Raw genomic sequence first — 12022 nt, forward strand, 5'->3', positions numbered from 1 at the left:
CAGAGACCCCAGCTGGAAACCGCTATATTCTCACCTGTCAGGATGGGTTCAGCCGGTTTGTCAGCCTCTACGCCATCCCCAACAAGCGCACCCTCACAGTGGCTGAGGCCCTGCTGCACCGCCACCTGGCCACGTTCGGATGCCCCCTGAAGATCCACTCCGACAACGGGATGGAGTTTACCGGCCAGGTATTCAAGGAACTGGCCTCCAAGCTTGAGATTGGCCTGACACATCCACCGCCCTACAACCCGCAGTCCAACCGAGTGGAGAGGTTCCATCGGACGCTCAACACAGGCATGCGTCTGTTCCTAGACAGAGACGACAACAACTGGGAGCCACACTTGCCTGCCATTGCCTTCGCCTACAACACCAAGGCCTGCAGATCCACGGGCGTGACCCCGTTCCTGGCCTACTTTGGGAGAGAGGCCAAACTTCCGGTGGACATGGTGCTCCGGCTACCAGACACAGAGTATGCCTCGGTTCCAGCCAACGTCCAAGCTCTCCTGCAACGCTACCATGCCGTGTATGACGCCATCCAGCAGCGAGAGGAGGGAACCATCCGGAGGAGCGCGGCCGCCTACGAAGGCACGGCCAAGTACGAGGTTGGAGACTTGGTCTGGTACCTGGCCCCCCGCCTGGTGCCAGGGAAGGCAGCCAAGATTACCAAGAGGTGGACTGGCCCCTGGAAGATAGTGCGGCAAGCTACAGACGTCCATTATGTCATCAAGCCTGCCTCTCCAACAGCCAGGATCTCGGAAGTCACCGCGCATGTAGGCCGACTGCGCAAATACACTGGAGATGTAACTGCCCATCAGATTCCAACAGACATTCAAGGCGACCTGGACGGCGACGAGGAGGCCACCGAGCTGCCTGTCGGAGCTGCGGCGCCGCCAGCTAGTGACCCAGGGCAGTTCCCAGTGTACCAGCCAGCCGCAGCCGCCCCACAGCCTAGCGGCCAGGATCGTGACCCAGTAGAAGAGAACCAGACGGACGGGCAGTTTACAGAATTGCTATGCAGTGACTTATCATAACAAGCCCTCTGCACTAATCCCCATTATATCACCATTCACCTCATGACCGACGGTGACCCCGCTATCCAGCGGTCAAACTGGCCTGCCTAAATATGGGGAGGGGCACAAACACGCAGCTATCACGCGCCCCTCACGCAATTATATAACCGGGAGGCGCTGCCTCCCCTTTTACCACGGCTGCCCCCGCAGCCTGTCTACCGCCGTGGGGCTAAGCCCTTGTGTCCCCACACCCCCTTCAAACCTAACCATTGTTATAATCTGTTGTATATAAATAGTAAACATTCATTGTAAATATTATTCAGTTAAATATATAATTTCTGTATGACTAAATCCTGCTAGTTTGTTTTTGGTAGAATAATTCAAGGCTAAGGCTCGTTGGACTCGAACTCGCAACCCTGTGAGCTGAAACGTTCGGCTTACCACATATCTACCTATATATTTTTCTATCTTTTTATCTATCTATTTATCTTTACATATATTTATAATGTATAAAAATATAAATTTGTTATTAAGGTTGAAACCAGGAGAGTCTTGAAGTAATTAAGATAATTGAAAGTGACATCATACGTTAAAAATACCTTACTATTTGTGTAAAAAAATACATACTTACTTCATAATTCTATGGGGCATTAAAAAGATATTTCAAAAACAATCTATCATAAAAAGATTCTAAAATATATCAAAACCTTTTATATGTACGTTTGATATAAAAAGATACATAATATACAGTATTTTGTAATAATGCCTAATCTACATATTAACAACGCGAATAAAAGAGATTACATATATAAAGTAAAAATTTATTTTATGGAAATGTACCAAAATTATCTTTTTTAATATTTTTAAAAAGTGTGTTACATAAATAGATATTTATATTTAACTTAAAACTAGAATTTTAAACACTTTGACCTAACAAAAGCATTTGAAATGCAAAACAAATTTAAAAAATCTTCCTTTTTTTAATGAGGGAGAGAGTAGGCAATTGCAAGTAAATATTTAATTAATTAAGGAGTAAATTAAGCGTTCATTGTCCTATATTTTTATTAGTAAGGTTTGCTTATTTTGTTAGTCTTTAAGGATATTTTGGTAAAAACCCTCCTATTGCTTAATGGAGCACAAGTATCCTCCCTCAATTTCTTTAATTATAATCTGTTTCTAATCTCTGCGGGGAGCTTCTAACCCAGCAGGGCTTGCCTGACACTATCTAATCTAACCTAACATAAAACAAGTACATCAAAAAGTTTGTTTGTGATCCACTAACAGTTGGAGGGATGCTGCCAATATTTCTGTTACCCCCAGATATATTTAATCAAACCTTTGCGTTAATTGATCAAAATTATTCCTATTAGTTGTAAATGTATACGATAAAAGATGAAAAAAAATGTTATCTGCGATATAAAAAAGTTTTTTTTCTGAACTCTACAGGCTGGTAGCGGTGAGCGTTTTTACATAAAATGTACTAGCATTAAAAGGCTTGTAATCAAAATGATGCAGAAGTAGTGGAGTTGTGTCAACAATCAACATCCCCATTAAGATTCATACCTCTAAAGGTTTACATCCCGGGCCCTGTGTACTTTCGCCATTGTAAGTAATTATAACTAAGACTCAATAAAGCTCTTAGCGAATGTATATTCGTCTAAAACGAGTTTTCTCTAGCTCCCTGTGTATCACAGAGTCTTGGTTATCCTCCAATTTATGCTGGACTTGAACTGCTGATTTTAATAATAATGTCTAAATGATATCTCTTTGACTTAACAGCCTATAAAGTAATTAAAATTAACTTTTTTTATATTTCGAATCAGTCCAAAATTTATATATTTTTGTATAGTCAAAGTTTAGATGTATTTATTGATAACTTTAATGTTTTATAGCTGCTGAAATTATATCATCTAAAGTAAAAATTGTTAAAAAAATAATAAAATAGATCAAATATACATGACTCCAGTAAAATTCATAAAATATTAAAAAAAAACAAATTGAAAAACATTTATTGCATATCCAGAAATGCTTCGAAACCGCTGGATTAGAACCGGTTCTCGGTTATAATGAAAAATCATGTAAAGTATCGCAGTACAGACAGTTTTCCACGAATATTTAATTAAAATTATTGCCAGTTTTAATAGCCCTGGCCTTCGGTTCCTCAAGGCTAACAAAAATGGTTTTAATCTTATGATTTTCTATTTTAGTATTTGAGGAAAGCTGCTTATAATTCGATAGATAAATAACTATTACAAATATTATGTAATAAAAAAATGTAGTTAAATTCCTTCTCAAACAAGGAAGAAAACATCCATAAAAGCGAAGCTCTGACATGGTAAGACAAACGAACATTAACACTTATAGAAGGTCAAATCTGAATTATCAAATATAAATATATAAATGTCCGAAACATAATTTTAAGTAAATTTGATTTAGAAATGCTTAAATACAGGATAATGTTTAAGGGCATACATTTTTAGGACTTGATTATAGAGATGCTTCGTGTATTACAATATACTTTTTTGTCCTAGGAATCAGTATTCCAAAAATCAGGATAATCGGATAATTATAAAACATAGAAATTTGTTGTTAAAAAAACTTAAAAATCAACATTTTTAAAATGGACGTACAATTATAATTTTTTAACGATTATAGAGTTGATACACTTTCTAATTCGTACCTAACTACTACAGAAATAACCAATCAAAGTTTCAAATCGATAGGACAGTTCTAACATGCAAAATTAACGAAAAGAGCTAAACATTACGGACGTACGGACCGACCCTAATTATAGAAAAGCTTCGCTTTTAGAAACATATCATATGAATTCGTCCTTTAATTGTAAACTAAATTAAAACTAAATTGTTAAGAATAAAATTACATAATAATTATATAATTTGTACATAAGTTTAATGATATTTAGTTTAACGAACATTTATAAAATTTAATTTTATGTACAATATAAATTTTAAGTTTAGAATTTATATGAAATTCAAATTGAAAGATTTGAAAATTTTATATGTTTCCATAATCCGTTGTACTGTTATTTATCCATTGTTATTTGATGTTTTAAACTTAATAAAATAGCAAGCAAGACATAATTCATAAAGCGAAGATCAATGGATGGAGGGCATATGGCTGTAAATTACGCTGGTACATAAATTTTTGGTAAATTCAGAAAATTTCATATAAAATTACTAAACTTTAAACCTAATGACTTTATAAACTCATACCTCATTGTGTTGAAGGAATCTGCATAAATTATTTAAAAATCGATCAGACGATTTTAACAAGCCAGAACTTACCGACGTAGCGAATGACTTTAAAATGTAAAAGCTTCGTTTTTTTAACATTATAAATAAAAAGACTTTATAGATTTTTATTTTATTTTGCAGAAAATATCACAATATTTTATAAAAAAAGAATTGAATTATAAAAATTTTGTTGTCTTATAATGTTTTAGTCATTAAAAAAAATAGCCTTATCGAAAGAAAAAAGCTGATATTTTGAAAGGTAAAAGTGATAAAAAAAGTAATTCGAACTAAACTTATTTTGCTAGGAGAAAAATATTTTCCAGTTTGGCTTGGAAACCAATATACATATGTCCCCTGGATCAGAAACAGTTCCTAGCCATACTGAAAAATCAATAGCATCATATTACAGACAATTTTCCACTGATTATAAAATAAAAAAACATGATATTAATTCCAGTTTTGTTAGTCTGGGCCCTTAGCTCCTCGTGCTAACAAAACTGGTTTTTATTCTTTTAATTTTTTAAATAATCGCGAAAAGTTGTCTATAATACTATGCGATAAATAACTATTCAAAGTGAAGAAATCAAAGGCGAGTTGCTAAAAAACTCTTTAGAATTAAAGAATCACAAAATCATTTTCTTTTTTAAAGCGAAAAAGTAAGGTAATATTTTTCAGATTTTTTACAAAAACAATTTTTGTGATTCCTTGATGATATCGCCGATTCTAATTTGTATAGAAACGACCTCTGTAATTTATATTTTATGTACGTAAGTATACATTATACAGATATTTAGCTGACTGTTTAGATTTTAGATAATAAATGTTTTATTAACTGTAATCTTATTTTTCTAATATTTTAGCGTGTTCTATAAAACTTCGTTTTACTCAGAACTGTGTCTTACTGTATCTCACTAAAATGACCCTTTTTTGGTGCTACAAAGTACCCTTAAGTCATAAACAAACATATGAAAAACTTACATCCTCAACCCTTCTGTTATATTTCAACTATTTCAAAATTAAGAATGTAAACATTCTTTGAGTTTTTAATATTTCTTAATAGCTGTTTCATGAACTTGACGTTGAAATTGTAGATAATCTGCGCTTCTTAAAATGAGGAATAAGTATCAGAGATAAATTGGTTATTTTCTGATTGTTTGATGCATTCTTTTCACATGAAAAAAACAAGGATTACGCCTTCCATAAAAGCCAATTGATATAATGTCTTTTTTCTTTATATTTTGCTCTACAGATTAGCTTTTGTTATAGTGAGCTTTACTACAAAAATGAATTATTTCTTGGGTTTCTCTATTTTATCTTTCTCTATGGCTCTATAATTCTGGACAGATAAGTTACTTTCCACACAAAAACAAACACCCCAGCTGTTCTATATAAACTTTTGAATAAAGAATCATACTCTGTTTAATTTAAAATCCTATCTGCTCCTTCTTGAAAGATATAAACTTTCAAAACTTCTAAAGTAATGCGATTTGAATTGTTTTGGGAAGAACCTTCAAGTTTAGTTGTCTATGAGCACAGAGTGCTTTATGACTCTGCACTTAAAGTTGAAGTGTTCTGAGCTTATTATTAGAGCATAAGAAAATCTTTTCTTTCTTGATTATCCAGGAATACAGAGAAAGGATACTGGCCGATTAATCAATCTTACCCTAAACTATGTAATTGTCAAATTCTTTCTTTTTTTATGTTTCTTATTCTAGGGTGTTTGACAACAAACATATGAAGTAATACTCAAGATTTATAGTTTTTACCTCACTAGCGTGGATTTTTGTATGGCAACTGTTCCATATTTAGTCGCTTAGTGACAGTAGCAAAGCATGCATTTTATAATTAAATTGTCATTGTTTTCAAAACAAATTTTCTTGTCTCTGTAGAAAAAGAACAGATTTATGTGCATTGTGTTGAAAAAGAAAGAGTACATTCCAATATACAGGGTGGGGCAAATAAGACCGGACAAATTCTAACTTCTAAACAAATTAACATAAAATCGTCAATTTTAAAGATTTTATTGAATTTTAAAAACTGGCAAGCAAAATAGGTATATGACTATTAGATTATTCAATAAAATCGCCGCCAGCCTCAATCACCGCCTTCACCCGCCCCCTGAACCGCCCGCAGGCTCTGGTCACCATGTCCCTGTCCAAGCTGGCGAATTTCTCCTTGATGGTGGAAATGAGGGAGGTCTTTGTTGTATAGGCACGTCTATTGGTTCATGCTTTAAAGTAGCCCCAGGCCCAAAAGTCCATTGAATTAAGATCGGGCTGCTGGGAGCCCCCATTTCCTTAGGAACGTGAGTAACCGCAGGATCCAAATTCACCCAACTTTAACGCTACCCTTTGACACGGAGGCTCTTATTTGGACCACAGGTGAGCTGGAACGACGTTCTATACCTTTTTGGAAATGGCATGAAGATTCAGCTAGGGTTGTCAGCGCAATTCATAGTCTAAAATGAGTTTTTAAGTTCAATATGGGTCTCTAACGTCGAGAACCGAGAAATTTTCACGATTTCACACAATTTTTGACATCTTTAAATCTGCCACGTTTCACTTTGCCGGAGTACTACAGCCAAGCCACTTTAGATAGAGAGCTCTAGTCTTTTCTAGTGTATTACTTATGTCTAACAGTATCCCCAGCAAATTGCATAACTCTACCTTATCTACAGATGGGCTGAGATTCGATTTAGTGGGCCCTAGTCGAAAATCCAGATTATTCCACCGGCGCATTTCGAATCTGCCTTGTTGAACATAAGCGCGGCCAGCTCGGAGTACGAGCCCATCTTAGTCTAAAGATTTGTTTGTGCTAAAAGGTAATTACCTAAGCTTTTTATAGTGGTGTCAAACGTCTTGATGGGTCAAGTAGTTTTGGCGCTATGGCCGTTTAAAGTTTGTCCGGTCTTATTTGCCCCACCCTGTATACTAACAATATCACACAAACTATCAATAAGGTAAAGGACAAAGGCAGTGTAATAATCTACTTCCCTTTTCCTCTTAAAGGTTAGTAGGTCATCAGTATCCAATGCAGAATTTGTGACAAATTTTTCTGCAAAACTAAGCGGGGGGGGGGGGGTTGGTGGTAATGCAACCATCTCGTAATCAATGCCCAAATGGCACTTAGAATCCGAATTTCTTTATGAAACTTGACATGAGTAATACTTAGAAGGTCTATTTTCACAAAATCGAACAAAAAGTTGGAAAAGTAACCCCCCCCCCCCTTAATAGAATTAAAGTGATGAGATTATAAAGTACTGCGCTTCAATAAAGTTAAAAAGTTAAAGATTTAACTAAAAATGTTGCAGTTCAGTGTGGTAAAAATTTATTAAAAAAAGTTTTTATTGTTAGTTACAATAAAAAAGTTTGTAGGTAGCTAGTTTGTGGCTACCAAGCAATAATTAAACCACCGCTTTTTAAAAACTAATCATTTACTTTTTCTATATGGTGCTTGTGCCTCTAAGGGATTACCATTAACTTGATTACTGAGTTACAAAACCTGAATGAAAAAAGTGTTGTAGGGTTAATTGCACTAAAACGTCATAGCACTTACACATTCAATTTCATTCAATCTTTCACAGTACATACATTCAATAAACAAACACACAAAATTCTTTTTACTTAAACTCTAAAAAAAAATTTAGATCATAGTGCAGGATTTATTTTACAACGTAAAGAGTTTTATAACCATTTAAAAATCCAGTATGATAAAGAGATAAAATGTGTTTCTTGAACTTTTTATTTAATCAAAAAAATATTTTCCGGGTGTAGTAAAGTACATTTATTCTTAACAAATTGTTTATAAATAACATCATTATTAGATAAATCATCCAAGTATAGTTCAAAATACAAATATTGTAGAAAAGTAGTTGAATTCAAAAACTATGTTTAAGCATTCTATGTAAATATATATTTTCTTTACATTTTAAAAAAATAATTACAACAAAATTGTCATTATAAAATTTTCTTGCTTCATGAATATGCAAAGCTACTCTATAATTCACTATGTCTGTCCGTCAGTCAATCCGTCCGCCAGTCAGTTAGTCAGTCCGTAACTCTATGGGGGAAACGTGATTTTCTCGGCTCCTATTCCAATTAGACAGCTGAAATTTCTAGTTAAGATTCCCATTATATTTGCACGTCTAATATAAACATTGATTTGTCTGTCTGTCTGTTATTTGGGGTGCTAGATCGGGCCATAGATTTTACGTTTTCATGATTTTCTTAACTCCTTTTCAAGATAGAGTGCTGAAATTTTACATTCTACATATTTTCACCAAGTTTTATTCAGATTTGTCTATAAATTGGGGTGCTAGATCGATTACTAGATTTTTAGGTTTTCGCGATTTTCTCTATTCCTATTCAGGATTGACGGCTAAAATTATAAGGGATTGAATATGCTCTTATTCAAAATTTTTCCATCAAGTTTCATTAAGATTTGTCTATTAATTGCGGTGCTAGATCGATTCCTAGATTTTTAAGTTATCATAATTTTAAAGGTTGCGTGATTTTAAAGGTTTTGTGATTTCAAAGGTTTCGTGATTTCCCTATTTTATAAAGTTTAATGTTTATTGTATGACACTGCTCTATATTAAAATTTTTCCCGGTATCCTTTCATCATTTTTGAGCCTCGCTACTTATGATGGATGTTGAATTTTAACTGAGAATGAATCATGACAAATTTTAAACATCTATATATTAGGTGTATATATAATTTATTAGCATTTTATCTGATAAATGTATTAAGTTTAAGGCTAAAAAATTTTAGTGCCATTTCAACACAGAGATCAAACAGTGTGACAATAAATAAACCAGTCCAGAGTCCAAGTGAGCTCCCAATCTCAACAAGAAGTGAAAATTCATCATAACTTTAAAAAAGGGTTTAACAATCTTATTTTATTTGACATGAGAAAATGGATAATATTGCCTTTTCTCTAACATCTAAACTTAAAAGATGGTAATTGAAATTACCTGCTTGTGTAATCATTAATCTTAATTTTATCCATAAATGACAAATTTATCCAATTTATTGTTCCTTGAAACCTGTGTTCAGTTCAAAATTTTAATTACTTAAAGCAACATCATAACAACAGCTGTTAGGTCCAAAAATAGCACAGCAATTAAACTGTCTGCTGCGCTGTATAGAGAGTGCACTTTATTTAGTTATTTTGTACCCTAAGCTAATATTTGTTTTTTTTTCATCCTGTATAACAACTTACTATAAAGGACTTTTGTTGTATGAAGTGGTAGAATGACTGACATTAAGATATGCCTAAATTATAAATGTACTATGCAAATGGCTACCATGGCTACCAATGGTTACACAAACAAACAAAAAATGAAGTGGTCAAGACATACCCAAATTATGAATTAACTTTGTTACTTATCAGTTTTTTTGTGATTATTATTTGGGATAGTAAAATAAAATACTTTGGTAAAGTAAAATTTCAATGCCTTTGTCTTGAAACTAGTTTAGTAGAATATTCTACAGAAGTACAAGGTTGTAGACAATTTCCAAAATCATATTCAGCTTCACTTAGGAACCAAATTTTCTCTGCAAATTCCATAAGTTCTGCTTTTGCTTTTTTCATCTAAATTTGATTTTCAATTAGGAAATCTCGGTTGCAATTAAACACATCTTGTTTCCTTTGATATATGAGAATTTTAAATCATACCTTTTCTTCATTATCAAAAGTGTGAACTAGAGCACACCTCTTATTCTCATCTTCAGAACTTGTTGAAGGAATCCAAGGTAATATGCAGCCTATCCTTTCAATTGAATGTTGAACAACTGTTCTCTGAGTTAATATAGAGAAAATAATTCCTTCAAGTATTTGAATCCTATATTTTTTGCAGGAATAAAACAAGTTCAGAGCCATACTGATAAACATGTATCATATCATATCATATCATATCATAGACAATTGTCCAAAAAAAGAAATAATCTTTGAATATATTCCTAGTTCATTAGACTTTTATTTCAATCGAATTTTTAACAACTTTACTCTAATTGAAAGTAATAAAGAGTAAATTCAACAATCTTAAATGATAAATGTTTATAATGAATTTATTTTATCATTATCTAAAGTATTACTTTAATGAATAATACCTGAACACATTTACTGAAACCATCAGGGGATGAATACACAGTGCAGAAACCTTTTTCAGGCCTTTCATTCTTCACTATTGTGTATATTGTAAAATATGAATCAACTGGTTTAATCTGGGGATCTGCAAACTTTTCAACCTCCATATATTCACCAAACATGGCACTTTTAAGAACCCGATACTTTAAATATCGAAATGGGTCTTCCAAAATTATATTGATTGAGTGGTTTGTTGATCCTACACCAAGTATCTGCTTGTAGTTAACAATTTCTATACAGGATGAAAATGGTAAAAGCATGTTTATCTTTTTCTTTGTTGAATTTTCCAACAACCAGTACTCAAAATCAGACCCAAAGTTTGCTTGAGCTTCAAAAAGATGATCATTTAGTTGAGACCAAGTCATGTTTTGGTTTCCATTCCAGACAAAAGCATCTTTGTTATATGAGTTCTGTCCAACATACAAGTCCATGACCCAGCCATAGCCTAATGCTTTAGCTTTTGTATTGTTGATATCTTTTTCACCAGGACAAACAAATATTCTGTTAAATATAGGTGTATTAAAAAGAATAAGATATATTTTTACGATTAGAACTATAACTCCAGCTGTTGAAGTCAGTTAGGAGATTCAACCCAGTTTTATAGTAGTAGACATATCCTCTTATTAATGAGACTATGTGGTAATTCAAGATACTATTTCTACTTCTAAGAAACTAGATTAATCCTCCTAACTGTAAAATATATTGTAAATAATTGCCATTTTCCCAGTATATTGAAACTTTTAAAATCAATGCCTACCTAGGTTTGATATAATTATTGTCAGACAACAAACCTTCTCTGGTTTGAATAACTGTAGGAGATTCAAAATACTTGATAAATGCTTTAGCTGTTTGATAGAAAAACATACAAACAGATATTGCATACAAGGCTTTCTTAACTGATGTCATTGTCTTCAAATTCTTGCAAAACATAGCAAATTCTTGCAAAACATAGCAAATTCTTACAAAACATAGCAAATTCTTGCAAAACATAGCAAATTCTTGCAAAACATAGCAAATTCTTGGAAAACTTTGCTTTTCTGTCCTTCACATAGCTAATTCTTGCAAAACATAGCAAATTCTTACAAAACATAGCAAATTCTTACAAAACATAGCAAATTCTTGCAAAACATAGCAAATTCTTACAAAACATAGCAAATTCTTGCAAAACATAGCAAATTCTTACAAAACATAGCAAATTCTTACAAAACATAGCAAATTCTTGCAAAACATAGCAATTTCTTGCAAAACATAGCAAATTCTTGGAAAACTTAGCTTTTCTGTCCTTCACATAGCTAATTCTTGCAAAACATAGCAAATTCTTGCAAAACATAGCAAATTCTTACAAAACATAGCAAATTCTTGCAAAACATAGCAAATTCTTGGAAAACTTAGCTTTTCTGTCCTTCACATAGCAAATTCTTGCAAAACATAGCAAATTCTTGCAAAACATAGCAAATTCTTGCAAAACATAGCAAATTCTTGCAATAGGGGTCCCAAACTCAAAAACAAATTTTCAGCGCGATCCGACCACCGGTTCTTGAGATACGGTGACCTGGTGTCCTTGTTACTGACGGTAAGATTTGGGAAATGGTTCGAATCCTTAGTAAATT

At 33.4% G+C, this 12022-nt stretch overlaps 2 protein-coding genes across 4 annotated transcripts in view; one reads left to right on the plus strand and one right to left on the minus strand.

The window, feature by feature from the left end:
* The window catches only part of Syt7 (Synaptotagmin 7), a 59763-nt gene extending 54661 nt beyond the window's left edge, over nucleotides 1-5102 (plus strand). For all 3 annotated transcript variants that reach the window (XM_080160737.1, XM_080160738.1, XM_080160740.1), the window contains one exon: nucleotides 1545-5102. In XM_080160737.1, coding sequence (XP_080016863.1) covers nucleotides 1545-1566 — 22 coding nt within the window. In that variant the 3' untranslated portion in view covers nucleotides 1567-5102. The remainder of the gene's footprint in view (nucleotides 1-1544) is intronic.
* Hel25E (ATP-dependent RNA helicase 25E) overlaps nucleotides 1-12022 on the minus strand; it is a 356959-nt gene that overhangs the window by 249570 nt on the left and 95367 nt on the right. The gene's annotated exons all lie outside the window — the stretch shown is intronic.

Source organism: Acartia tonsa, chromosome 5 (assembly GCF_053477335.1).
Source record: "Acartia tonsa isolate MP-2025a chromosome 5, ASM5347733v1, whole genome shotgun sequence".
NCBI classification, from domain to species: Eukaryota; Metazoa; Arthropoda; class Copepoda; order Calanoida; family Acartiidae; genus Acartia; species Acartia tonsa.